This window comes from Lithohypha guttulata, assembly GCF_036872675.1.
Source record: "Lithohypha guttulata strain CCFEE 5908 chromosome Unknown scaffold_4, whole genome shotgun sequence".
In the NCBI taxonomy this organism is placed as follows: Eukaryota; Fungi; Ascomycota; class Eurotiomycetes; order Chaetothyriales; family Trichomeriaceae; genus Lithohypha; species Lithohypha guttulata.
The window spans coordinates 1,323,716-1,337,986 of NW_027042753.1; the positions used below are offsets into that span (position 1 = coordinate 1,323,716).

The window sequence follows — 14,271 nt, forward strand, 5'->3', positions numbered from 1 at the left end:
TCCTGAGAGTCAGATTCAGCCTATCTGTACAGGTAGGTCTGTATGTCCCTGCTTCGGTATGAGCTTGACTTGCTAGAAGAAAATCTTAGACGCGCTTTTTGGGGTATTGCTCATTGCCACCCTGACTTCCATAGACGAGCTCGAGACTCCAACCGGACATCAATACATATCGAGCTGGCTGGAAGCTACCTCTTCCTGTCGACTATGGCACAAAGGACGCCAACTGCTAATGATTGCACTCGCATCGCTCGCGGAGTACCAAGCCATTCAATCTTTATATTCAAACCTCACCACACAAAGTGCTCGGATTGTAAATCACACATCCAATATCCACAGACGCTAGCATTTCAAATGCGGAGGAGTGGAGATATGCAGTCGGTCAATGGAAACCACATCCGAGAACTTGAAGACTCGCCGAATATAGTGAACAAGAGCTTTCCCCAAGTCACTGAACCAGAACACCAAGCTTCGATGTGCATCGAGTCGGGTTGTTACCGCACGTACAGATGCCTGGTGCGCTCACGATCGTCTTGCCAGCATGCGTGACCTTGCTCTGCCTTGTGTGTCTTAGGCTGTTTTTCAGCTATAAAAATGATAGTAACGTATCAACCAGCGAGGAACAATATGCGACTGCTTTATCGGCACTTGGCGGAGACGACAGTCATCCGATCACTGTTATCATACCATCACTTGATGAAGACGCTGTCCTTAGCAAGACGATCGACAATCTCTTCGCTAGGTGTCACGTTCGTCTCCAGTCGCACTGCTCATTGCCCAAGGTCATAGTCGTGAATGCTGGTCGAACCTCTAATGATGGGACTATTTTCAACTCCCTGACAACACGCCACTCAACGCTAGAAATCCTGCCTCACGAAGGGCCGCCATCACGAGGAGGTCAACAGAATTCCGGTGCACAAGCTGCAACATCACCAATATTACTCTTCCTCCATGCTGACACTCTCCTACCTCAAGATTGGGATGTTATCGTTATATCCACTCTCGAAAAGGACAACCCTCCCGCCTTAGGCGCCTTCTTATTGTCTTTGCCAGGTCCTATTTCGCTGGCTCTACGAATCATGCTCTTCGGAACGTCAATACGTGCACGTTTCGCGAAACTACCATATGGCGACCAGGCTTACTTCCTCCGTCGTGCAACTTTTGAAGAGGTTGGAAGATTCCCAGACGTGCCGATCATGGAAGACGTTTCCCTACTGCGGCGTATCAAGCAGAAGAAACAGGGTAGGATCGACATCCTAACACATTCTGTGCAAACTAGTCCTCGACGATGGGTCAAGAATGGCATGGTATGGAACACAATCCTCAATCAATTGCTAATGATAGCCTGGACGTGTGGCGTGTCGCCTAATCGTATTTACGTCTGGTATTATGGACGTCCTCCAGCTGCGATACTTCAAGGCGCCACAGGCAAGCGAAATACCTAGGTCAGCATGACCTCAAGACAATCCCGAAATGCAGTAGCTATGCTGGACTGCTTTTCAGCAATTCGCTCGTCCGTTTTGGTATGTTTGCGTTTGAAACGAAGACTGTCGAATCTTTTTCGAATCAAACGAGGCAAGCTATGTGTCATACAAAGGATGTACCACTTTGCTGCTGAACTCGTACTGTCCTCGGAGGCCCACCTCACTAGCTTCAGACACCATTGACACAAACATCTGCAAGGTAGGTGAATGACAATACGAATACCGTAAAAATACTAGCTCAGCTGTGGCAGTGGCTAAGAATTTAGGCTCGCATAGCTGTTACGGGCTCATCACTCCATGCTCTTTTCCCGCCCAGCAGATACCTCTAGCAAGTATTTAATGTAATGACATTATGGAACGGGTTATGAGCATGTATTGTTCATAGAGGAGTGCCGAGGTCGGGTAATATAGAAAGTAGTATAGAATCTATGACGACGTCGTCCTCAATCTTTCACAATCTTTCACAGTCTAGACTGTAATAGGGTCCACAGCACTATTTTGTAGACACCATCAGTTTTTGCACATCATCTACACCAAAAGAGTACCATTGTTGTGCGTCGAGTACACAATGCCTCATACCGATACTGGGCACTATAAGATGCTACAGCAACCACAGCACAAGGCCAGTGGTCCGCCGCAAATCCTGCTTGGTATTCTGGTATTCACGGCCGTCATCTTCCCACAGATATATCAGCCTTCACTGAATTCACTATGGCATTACCTGTACCACTCCCCGTTCTACAATCGATCCTTTTTCGAGACAGTGTTCACCATGGCCTCTTACATCTTCGCTGAGCCGCTATACACGTACAAGTTCATCCACAACCCAGCTCTACGTATTGATGTCCGCTCGCAGAAGACTGAGAAAGGCCGCTGGGTTCTGCCAAAGATGAAACGTCCAACGAAACGTCTAGGCGAGTTTCTTACTTACGCCGCACCCTTATTCTGCATGGATCTTGTCATGGTCAAGAAGTTTGCAGATGTGCCACTGGAACACATCGTTCTTTCTGCTGGTTACCCTATAGACTACATGGTTCAACACTCTGGCAACACTACCTCGAGTCACGCCAACATCAGTCCGACATTCCTTCTGCCAAGCCTCCACAATTTCTCATGGAAGTCACCTTTACAACTTACACGAGCACTTCCACCAGTTCCACCGACATCACGGCGTCTTGTCTGTGAGCTTGCGGCAGCTTTTTTCATCTACGACACGCTCTTCTTTTTCGCACATCTTGCCTTCCATCGCGTGAAGCCACTGGCGCAGATGCATGAGCCGCATCATAAACATACCGAAATGCATCCGCAAGTCACGAACAAGCTATCAGTAGGCGAAAGGCTAACGCTGATCATGTTGGCCAACTTTGCCTTGAACATTATCAAAGCTCATGCTTTCACACGGACTTGCTTCATACCAGTGTTTGTCTACCTTTTTATAGAGGTTCATTGTGGAATGGATTTGCCTTGGGGCTATGACAAGTGGCTGCCAGCGGGCTGGGGTTCTGGTGCTAAAGCTCATGCTCACCATCACCGTACAGGGCGTGGCACATATGCCCCGTTCTTCGGCTGGTGGGATGCTGGCTACAACAAGTTGATTGGTGCGTAATGGTTATGCACATACAAATTTATAGAAACGCGATCTGAGGCTAGAATGACGGTAGCGTTCGTTGAGTGATGATCTTGAGCTGCATATTTTCATTACTTTCTTTTCTTGAATGTCATAGGATCGAAATTGCTCGATAGGATAGTACTACTTCAGTTTTGTTGTCGAAATGCTTAGACTATAGATATAGTGAACCATGACATTCCGCTTCGAACGATACGTTGACTATATGTTAAGACCCTGCTTTGAAAACAATATGTATATCAAAGTCATACCTAAATGTTGACAATGTGAAGGTACTGCATCATCGCTCGTTGAAATAGCCACAAAGCCAGGCCTATCCTCTCAAGCAGCGACGCCCAGGTCCATCGCTGTCTCAGTACCGTATCTGCAGGATTCACACGGTGGCAAAACGCTGCATTGACACCTTTCGGATGCTGCTGGAAGTGATCGTCGATGATCGTTTTGCGAGTGCTTGGTGGAAACAACCAGCAGTTGCGGATGTTCAGTGAACGAAAACACGACCAGAGCTTGACAGACTGATGCAAACAAAGTTTCTGTGCTTCGAGGTACGAGTATTATGCTGTCCGATCGAGAGGACCAGTACTGGCCAATTTGGTCAACGGCAGGATCGACAGCTGGCTACTCGATCATATGGCTGCTCATCCTAAGATCCTCCAAATCTATGTCAACACTGACCAATGCTCGAGAAGCATTGTCTCTTTGCCATTGCAGCGTCGTCACTGCTCTGACAGCAATATGTATGTGGCACAACCGTGATATATTTATTGCGGCACCTACAGCTGGAAAAGTCGTTGCTCTCGAGACAGATGTCGCTATCATCACTGCAAAGACGTTCTTCGGCAATCAAATCACTGGCTTCGAGACGGGCTACCTGATAGCAGACTCTCTCGCACTCCTCTACACTCTCAGGCTCAAGAGCAGATCACCAGCACTACGCGGCAAGAATGTGAATTACTTGCACCTCCTAATCCATCACATCGGCATATGTGCGGCTCTACTCTTTCTTCAGTATCGTCTGGTCACCAGCCGCGTCAAGGGTATGCTACTCATAGCTGCAATGCACCTCATGAACGCTTCGTCGATTCCTGGAACCGTCAGGTGGTTCTTAATTAATCATACTCCACACAGACGCAACCTTATTCTGGCTGTGACTGCGGCGTACTTGACGAGCTTTGCGGTCTTTAGAATATCGCTATTTCCTTATATGATATGGTTGTTTGGAAGACAGATGGATAAATCTTTCTGGCAGGCGCTTGGTATGTTGTACCTTCCGTGCAAGTTAGGGGTGGGCGCATTTCTTTCGGTCAATGCGGCGTGGTTGTTTAATGGCATCAGGAATTTTGTCAAGCGGGTTCGGGTGCATACTAAGGTCGACTGAGACTCGCGCACGATCTGCACAAATATACGACTTGTACATTTGACTTTTGAAGAGCACGACACGATCTAGGAATGGGACGCCACATTGCACGTCAACCCAGAAGTATGCGAAATGGTATATGTTAACTTGTTATCCCGACGAGCAATGGCTTCCTAGGCCTTTGGCAAGGTAGCTGTTTCATGTCTCTTGCAACAGCACTGACGTCAATATCACCGTCCCAGCCTAACCATTGTCGAACACCCTTGTCGGCGATATCACCCAACAGTCTAAGATTCGAGGACAATGCCGTTTCAGCGACTTCAATGCACATGTCGTGTGTAATCTCAACACCCAGACACGACTTCTGGCCACCTCCGAATGTCAGCGGATGCTGGGTTGAGCTATCTGCGGCCATAAAGCGATCCCAATGAAACTCATTTGCTTGGTGGAAGACCTTCTCGTCTCGGTTTGCGCCAACAACATAGAGCCAGGTATCATGACCTTTTGGTATGCGATAGTTGCCCTGACTGGAGCCTGCAGGTACTGAGAGATCTTTTTGTACTCGCCGCATCACACCAACGACCGGTGGAGATAATCTCTCTGTTTCCAGAAGTATACTCCTTAGTAGCGCTCTACGAAAATTCACATCAGAATGTCCAGCTATCATACCTGCAAGAGATTGATCTTTTTGAGTCGACGTTCCAGGTCGCCAGAGGAATAGATTGCAGAAGAAAGCTGTCAACAGTGACGATATGGCTTTGTTCGAGATCGAACTTGTGAAGAGACGGAGGTGCGATGTTGCATTATACTTGTCAATATCCTGGCGAAGGTTCGAGCTGGATTGTAAAAATGGGCAGACACCACCTGGAACATCAGTTGTGGTCATCTCGTCCCACCGCCTCTCCAGTATAGGGTCAAGTGCCTTCGAAGCCTTGATCCCCTTCGATCTGGCGGACGCCCATAGTGGTGTGGATATTTTTACAGGAAGCAAGGAGAATTGCCCCCGAAGCAGTTGCTCCTGTAAATCCTCCACATGTCTGAATGCTTTTGCGTCACTATCTCGGGACAAACCGAGAAAGACTCTCAGGAGTAGATCCCAGGAAAATGCTTTCAAAGAGTCGTAGAGATCAAATGTGGTACCTGTCTGCTGAAGCAAAGGCGCAATAAATCGCTCTTGAGTAAGTCTTCGAACGAGTTGCGCCGTCTCAGTAGGCAGGCCACCTATACGATCCATCCACACTTTTTTGTCTATCGAATGCGCACGTCCATCTTGCAGTAATAGGTTAGGTAACGGAAAGAAATCCGCCATTAATTCGTTGTAAGCTGGACCAGCGACAAACGCTCCCGGGCCAGTGCTCGAACCACTACCATCTGTGTTTGCGTTCGCATTATCACGATCGTCTGCTTGACCTGCCACTGGAGTGTTTAGTATTCTGTAACATGCCTCATATGACGACACTATATGAACCTGCCGATTGAGAATTTGCGCTTTAACGATTGAGTTAGAGTGTAATTCGCCGAGTTCAGATCTGGCCTCGTCGAGGAAGGATTGCTGGCGATCAGAGATGAATGCTTCGGGAGAGGCGTGAAATGCTAGGCTTTGCTTCAGTCGTGAGACCATGTCGCAGACGGGCTTGTGCCGAATCTAAATCGAAGTGACAGGCTGCTGATACCATTTGATTGATCGACTAGGGGTCTATCATAACTCAGCCGTGACAGTTACGAAATAAAGGTTACGGATGCATGTGGGAAGTTGGCGGGAGGTCGAGGAGAGTGCAATGATGTCACGTGGAATATCCACAGCTTGAGGTAGTAGATACATGGTGAAGGTTCGCATTTGCGCAAACAGAATGGGCTTCACAAATCGTTATCACAACGAAGAAACAGTAAATTTGTTTGATTCAGCTGCAACTCCTAGTTTCTGAATACCACTGATCCGAGTTGACTGCTAGCGGAAGCTCCTTTCCCACCTGCCTATGGTTGTCTTTCAATCTGGAACCATATGGTTGGAGATGGTCATTTTCAACAGAGTTGATTGAGGTCACCTCGAACACTCTGCTTTTTGTACATGCGCTTGTCGTAACGACTGGTGGTTATCAGCAAATTGCTGTCCATAGTCAGGCATATACACAGGTGCAATACGGATCGTGATTGGCGTAGAGCAGAAAGTGAGGCTGGGAGTCTCTCGCTGGCTCAGAAAGGGTAAAATATAGTTGCCGATATGACGTGTTACCACGGTCTACTTAGCGGCTGATATGTACATTGACGAATTACTGGCAAGCGTGCGATGGGCATCCCCGCGAAGTCACTGCCCACTGCACGAGCAGGCGACATCATGCAGTGGTTTGAGCCTTTGAAGGTCCGTTCCGCCGTCAGTCCACTGAATAAAACCTTGGAGCATTCACTGGCAGCACATGCAATTCATCTTGCTCAGAACGCCCGTTTGTGTCACTCTGATAGACTTGACCGTCGCAGCAGATAGTAAAGATTCTGCAAGCGCCGCATTCTGCAGGAAATTGCGTGAACAAATCGTGACACTGAGTTACGCGCCGCTTGAATAGCGACCGTCTGCGCCATGCGGCTATCCCGCTGTCAATATGCCTGCCATACCCCAAGATAGCAGTCCTGAAAGGAGAAAGGAGAGGAGGAAAGTTCGTGATCGTGACCACGACAAGGACAAGGAGAAAGACCGAGAGCGAGAGAGAAAGCACCGTTCTACACAATCACAGCGCTCAACTTCCACCAAGGACAATTCAATCTCAAAAACGTCTTTGTCCTCGGGTGGCTCGCGCAGGAAATCCTCGATGCCTGGAATTCTAGAAGAGCAGACTGAGCTCAGCAACGCTGACGGACGCGCCAAATCTTCCTACCCTTCTTTGTCGAGAGAACATGCTAAAGAGAGCCTTGGACCACGGCCAGAGCTCAATCTATTCACTCCTCCTTCTACCGATATAAATGCCTCGAAAGAGAAGTTGGCGAACCTGAATCGTATCATTAACAATGGCCCTCCCAGCCCGCCACTTACAGATAGAACTGCTGGTCAGCCTCGATCGTCTACTGCGCGACCAGTGACTGTCGACACTATTATTGAGGAGGACAGGAAAGAGAACAGTGGCAGCGATACTGGCTCCTCGAGACGCATAAGGACGAGGCCTGCCAAGTCCAAGTCTCTGTCAAACAAAACACCAGACAGTACCTCCCCCGTCAGTAAAGTCAGGTCGAGAAAAGAGACTGGAAGCACAACACCGTTGAAGGATAAGACGAATGGCAGAGTGCCTAGTACAACAACAAGTCAAAATACTAGGACTGTTTCACCTCCTAGAGACGACTCAGGCTCGGAACAAGCCACCAATACCAGTTCCGATGCTACTTCCATCGCTCCTGAACAACCTTCGATACAAAGACCTGGTTCGAAAATACCGCAACCTCAGCATCCTCCGCCTGTACAGCCTGTTCACTACTTGCAACCACAGGTCATACCTGTCGAATCGTTCTCGCGTCAGCAAACTCCAGTGGATATTGTGATCGAGCCAGACTCTGCATTCAATACTCCTTCCTCTGCTGGCGGTCCGCCACCTCCACCACCTCCACCTAATGTGCCCATAGTAGTGCCAAGAGTAGACTATCTACTACAGCATGGTGGTCTCACTCACACAGTACCGAAAAACTTGCTGTATGCTGGAAAGCCCATGGCAGTACAGCAAGCTGCAATATCTTCCCCATCTCAACAGCCGATTTTTATTGCCAACCTCTTTGAACCTTACAGCCAATTACTGCAGGATTACGAGAAGGTCGTTTCTAAGAATGGCTCCTTAGCCGTAGCTACTGGTTATCGCTCTGTCGCAAGACGACTTCTCGATCGGCTTGAAGCTGTCTTTGCCCGCGATTTGTCGGCCGAAATATGTACATGCAGTATATGCGGATACGAAGACGACGAAACTGGCGATATTCGAGGTGTGAGTTGGGGCGAGATCCTCGAACTTGTATCAGGCAGGAAAGATCTCCCATCCTGGCCACCATTTGCTTTTGAGCCAAAACCACAAGGTCTTGGTTTGAACTTCGATCTTGCAGCTCCTATGCAGAAACTCGACATAGACGTGCCCGAGGAGTACCGCGACCACTACATTCGACAATCGCAGAAGACAAAACAGAGCGTCGATCGTTGGCTGAATCGTCAACAGGGAAATCAACACTTAGAACCAGCTCCTCAAGAAGTGGACGACGAAACTCTAACCTTCGCAATATTGACGCATATTCCGGGCGATCAACGACCAATATTCAAAGAACTCCTTGGTATTGTAGACCTCCCACCAGAACCACCACGACGAGCACCGAGCCCGGAACGAGAGTCTGGTCAGCCTCCGCGACCTGTACCTACACCTATGCCTCGCAAAGTACGGCCTGAATACGTCATTGCAGCTGGTATTGCTATTCAGCGTCTATATCGACTTTCTGCACCACCTCGTGACCCAGAAACAGCTCTATATCTGCTACACAATCCTACACTACATCATCCCTTAGCCACCCTGGCCGCAGTCTCTAGCGATGAATGGGAGATCTTGATATCAGGACGCTTCGACGGTTTCCTTCGTAGTGGTGCAGAAGATGACTTTCCCGGACCGTGGCCACAAGCAGGAAACGGTCGCTACACGCCACAGCAAATAAGTAGAATGCCATCAAGGGGTGCCACACCAGCATACAACTCAGCACGCATGCGACAAAATAGCGGTGGAAGTTACCAGTACCCTCGGCCCGCTACAGCACCAGGGTATCGATCTGTGAGCGGTATCGATGCCGGCAAGGCTGGCCCTCCAATTGCATTGGATGAAGAGACTGAAATAGCAACGCTAGCCGAGATCGAGCGCGATATATATACAGGCATGGAAGCACTCGAGGATGCCTTCGAGCACCTACACCTCCGCGCAGAAGCAGTCCGGCGAGCTCTCCGAGAACGAAGTGCTGGTCTTGCCGCCGCTCAACAACGTCGCAAACAGTCTGATATAGAAATCAGAGCAGGCACACCAGCATCCGCCTTCGGTGCTTACGCATCAAATGAGAATTGGGAGGTAGAGACTGATGACGGCATCGCCGACGACGTATCAGAACTCGCGCCGGACGACAGCGCCAGCAACATCAGCAGTAATCGCAGAAGAAAACATAAACGACGTAATGAGCGACGAACTCCTGTCGTTGGCGCCATAGATGAAGAGGACGAGAGCGAAGGCTACATGACTCGAGAAAGTAGTCCGGAGAAGCGGTAGAATCGTTCTTCTTATCGAACTGTAAACCCGCGAACCATCACGGCCACAATCGTGGCACCGCGACGACGAACCGACACAAACCTACAACAACAAAACAAGCCTACCATGGAACTCAGATCACCACAACGAGCTGCATCGAATAACAGCAACTCTCCAGCGAGCGACAGCACCATGATCCAGCCGAAGAGCTACGTGATGGGCAGATTGCTACCGAAACACCCGAGCGGGACATTCAAAGCACTTGTCTAAGTTCCGTAAGACGTGGCTAGGAATGACATTTAACGAAGGAATGAGAAATGAAAAATCAGACATTGGGTTGGGTAGTAAGGACGTACGGAGTTGAAGGATTCAGCATCTGGGAAAGCATATATCAGCAAGCGAATGGGAATGGTGGCGCGAAATTCAGTCTTTCAGTATTGAAGCTTGAGAGGGGAGGGAAGGAAATTAGGTGAGGTGAGATGTACTAGATGGAAATTTGCGTAAAGTCGTGAATCGCAATGAGAGATGGGTACTGTGATAATCAACTGATTTTGGCACGCTCTTTCCGAGTTTGCTGTTCTTCGATTACTATCTCTCTTGCCTGTCCACTGTAGTGTAGGTTGTTCGTCTTGCGACTTCGTTTATCCTGACTACATAGGTCTATGTATAAATGTGACCAGATTCCCCCCTTTAAGCACGATGCAAACCATTCTCGTCTACTGGAGACGTATGCAATAACCTTGAATCTTCAAGTCCGGAATCGCAAGTGTTATGCACATCTACCATTCAACGCCTGTCCCAAATTCTCCAAGCCCCAAAGACAAAACAAAATGTTAATGGTCAGACGCAGCACAATTGCTCACCTACCCAGTACTGCAACGATCGCTTGACCCGTCCACAAGTCGCGTGCTCACATTGCTCAGGTGTATGCAATTCCATATCGAACAAGGAGCTCTCACCTTTATCCGTCCACAGCGGCATTATCTCATCCTCTTCCAGTCCTATCCTGCTTTGACGAACAAGACTCGACACATAATCGTACGCGGACAGCTCGTCGTGACAGTTGAGGAAGATCCTCTCGATACTCCGTGTGACGAGCTCGAAACATATCTTTGCTACAGCCCAGAATCGCTGCTTGAACGTCATCTTTTGGAGTTCCTGGCGACGTGTTGCCATGTCTGGGAATTTCCAGATGTATCGCCAGACGCGAGATCTTCTTATGGCGTGGAACGCAGACTGTTGTGCGTCCGGCTCGACCCAGACGTCATTGAGGAGGCTGATAAATTGTCGATGTGCCCAGGATCGAAATGCTTGTGAGACGAACGGGCTTCGATCCATTGCTTCTGTGCAGTGTTCGCATCGCCGGTGGCTGCTTTGCTGAGCGTGCATCAGCAGATCGCGCGGCATGGTATCAATCGACCTCAATTCCTGGAAAGCAAATAGTGGCAAGAGTGTATTCAATGAAACATCGGACTTGGTATGTGCATCCAGAAAATCCAGTATAGTAGGTATCAAAGTTGACGATATACTGCAAGTATATCCTTTGGTCGCGCTGCAGAGCAATTCGACTAATGGATGAAATTGTCCTAGCCGGTTCGTGACACTGTCGTATAATGCATACATGAAATGAAGCTGGAGCTGTTGACATCGGCGTAGTTGTAGGTAGTGTACAATCTCCACCATTTCCAGCACACACATGTCGGGAAAATAACCCTCGACTTCAGCTGCAACAACATCCGCGCACCGTTTCATTATAGCGTTCGCAACATCTCTTTCACCCATCCTCTCGGCTTCCACAGCGTTGTTGAGGAATGGATCAAACCAACCAGAGGCTCGGAGAATACTGCTTGTGTCGAACTTAGTTCTTCTGTGCGACTTGACAATCTCTCCACCCGTCGTCAATCGAACATGTTCGTAAAGTTGTCGTAAGAAGGTCTCCTGTGGGCTGAGAGTATAGTGCAAAGACCACCTTTGTGGATTTGAATGGTCAGAAGGAGAATTTCTGCTGGGAGCTCGATAAGGTACGACATCCGTAATGGTCGCTCCCAGGTCTTGGTCACTCGGCGACTTTATGATAGAGCTAATGCCCAGGGACACAGGCGACTGTGGCGTGAACGGAGAAGCTGCAGGTGAATTAATGACTGTTGCTGCGTCGTCTGTCGAAGTATCGTCTCTCGGAGTTGCGTAATCCAGGTCTGATGGTGTTGAAGCATTAGCCTCTGTCTCGAGTTGCTCGGCTGTAGTCATGGGCCTCCGCTTGAAGTAGTAATTCAGTCTCATCTCTGTAAGTAATTCTCCCCTAATAGTTATCCTAGTCGCCTTTCCTGCCGTTTTACGTTGCTGAATTTTGCGAAGCGAGAATATCATCTCCCTCCGTTTGAATTTCTTGTCTAGCCGCCATTTCCGTACATGCTGTTTGAACATCTTAGTCCTATGCTCGTTAGCAGATCTCTGATGTGTTCAAATGAGAGGCTTACGTGATTGGAACTCCATGTTCTTCAAGTAATATCCTTCGAACCTGGTTCTCAGTCTTGTTCTCGTGTTTGTAGTGTCTCTCAATGATTGGTCGTAGCTCCTCCCATTCATTCTGAGTTGGACCTTGACTCCTCGTCACTCGAGATCTTTCGTCACTCATTTCTGAATGCGTTTGATCATTGATACAAGCCACGAGACCAGTTGTCGCCCTGGATGTTCGTGGAGTGGTGTTTTGGATGATAAGGCTGAGCGCGAGTACTGGACTAGCTTGCTAAAGGTCAGAACCCCAGGTTCCTTGCATGAAAATCGATGGAACCAATGACAGGCTTCGTCAGCGCTCAAGTCCCAAAAGTCCCAAAAGTCCCGACCCCAGAATCTCAGAATGGTTTAGGCCTTGTAATCTGACAATGGCAGCTTGCAATGCTCACGCAATCATCACTGCGCTGTAGCCGAAGGATTCGTCGTGTCTGGAAATGCCGACAGTCGAGATTAGTATGGACCATGGCCCCATCGACAATTTAGAATAGCCAATTACCGGCTGGCGCGCTCGTAAGCTCGTTCGCGAAGGCGCGACAACAAAGGTGAGTGTAAACTTTTGAGGTCAAAGAGCTTTGCATTCACAGAAGCACAGAAGACGTTGGCCTTCAGTAATAAAGTAAAAGAGCAATGAGGCAGTAACAGGACTTGAACGTTGTGTCGAAAGCTTGGTCATTCCTATCCAGAAGGTCGGGATTGCCTTGTCCATGATGCATGCATCGTGCCTGAAGCTAGCTGGAATTGAAGCAGGAAGCCGCTAATGGGACGCGAGATCTAATATTAGCTTCTCGAATCCACGAAAATAGCCGGTGGGAACGTGGAAACTGGTCCACGAAATGGCATCATTACCTGTTTCTTTCCACCATCCTCTCTCTTGTCGTTCATGGCCTCAACAAGTAGGAATGGAAATACATTGGCAAGATATCTTGATGTGTAGGAATTCATGGAGGCAGAGATGTCAACGTTCTCGACTAATTCATACACGAGCTCGATCATGAATACAAGCCTGTTCTCATGCTTTACCTTTTTTCTGTGTAGGCGGGGCGTGGTTCGAATAAAAATGTCACTGGTCACAAGGAGACAATCCAAATGAGGACTCGTCATTCAACAATTTGGTGCAATGTATCATGTACAGCACTTCGAACACACTGTGAAGCCAGCTCTCCCAGAGGCTGAGAGTACAGCCCACATCAAGAAGAATTGTTATACTCAGGAAGGGGTCTCGGAAAGACACACTGTCCAGTATATCAGATCATGCCAATGTTTGCAATATCGAACGAGGTGAAGTCCAACGGGATTCAAGACACAGGAAAGCCGGGGACGCTCGTGCTCATGCTGACGAGGACAGTATGAACTGTTGCTCACCAAGGTGATTCACTGCAGCCAATTCCTGTGTGGAAAGTCCTTTTTCAAGCAGGCATACTCGAGACGATCGGACCACACCACAGGCCACAGCGCGGCGAACCAGCTAGCGAATCGTTCCTCACTATCGAGTCTCTGACTTGAAACTTGCACCTGGTTCGGTCACGATCGACACTTGCTGCCTTATTGCAACGAGGTTTACGAGGTCAGAACCCGGCGAAAGGTAGAAAGCGTAGTCTTCCACAACCATCATTGTGACCATGACACTGAAGACGCACAGCACAGGGGGCTTGTGAGGGCAACAACAACAACCTTGCAGTGAACCAAGTTGATTCTGATAGTGCTCGCAAATAGGTCGTCGTGCTGTCACGAAAAGTCAGGTCTACAACACGAGGTTCGCCTTGAGATGCTTCGCGTGGTCTGCTGCAGCTCGACCCAGGTAACAAGTCGACCTGGTTGTGGCAGTAGCAACGACGTTCTCGCAGCAATTGTATTCTCAATCGCTGTAGGCTGGTTAGCCCTGACACGTCGTCGTGCTGTTGCACCACAAACCCGACGAACAGCGTGGTTGTGTAATATCTCTCTTACATAGATCCACATCAACGATGTCTTGTGTTTGTCTCACCGTGATGCATCATCTCGAAGCCAGATCGTTCAACACTGGCATCTGGTACAGAGCATCTCACAACAGTT

At 48.7% G+C, this 14,271-nt stretch overlaps 3 protein-coding genes across 3 annotated transcripts; 2 read left to right on the plus strand and 1 right to left on the minus strand.

Annotated features, from left to right (window-relative positions):
• Positions 1-2,049: 2,049 nt before the first annotated feature.
• Positions 2,050-3,087, plus strand: LTR64_005633 (uncharacterized protein; the record flags this gene model as incomplete). Its single annotated transcript, XM_064899971.1, has 1 exon — positions 2,050-3,087. One exon carries the CDS (start codon positions 2,050-2,052, stop codon positions 3,085-3,087), a length of 1,038 nt encoding a protein of 345 aa, XP_064753283.1.
• A 3,975-nt stretch (positions 3,088-7,062) lies between these two features.
• Positions 7,063-9,726, plus strand: LTR64_005634 (uncharacterized protein; the record flags this gene model as incomplete). Its single annotated transcript, XM_064899972.1, has 1 exon — positions 7,063-9,726. The coding sequence occupies one exon, from the start codon at positions 7,063-7,065 to the stop codon at positions 9,724-9,726; it is 2,664 nt and encodes an 887-aa protein (XP_064753284.1).
• An 819-nt stretch (positions 9,727-10,545) lies between these two features.
• On the minus strand, positions 10,546-12,340 carry LTR64_005635 (uncharacterized protein; the record flags this gene model as incomplete). The annotated part of the gene is made up of 2 exons (XM_064899973.1): positions 10,546-12,136; positions 12,183-12,340. 2 exons carry the CDS (start codon positions 12,338-12,340, stop codon positions 10,546-10,548), a joined length of 1,749 nt encoding a protein of 582 aa, XP_064753285.1.
• Positions 12,341-14,271: the final 1,931 nt, after the last annotated feature.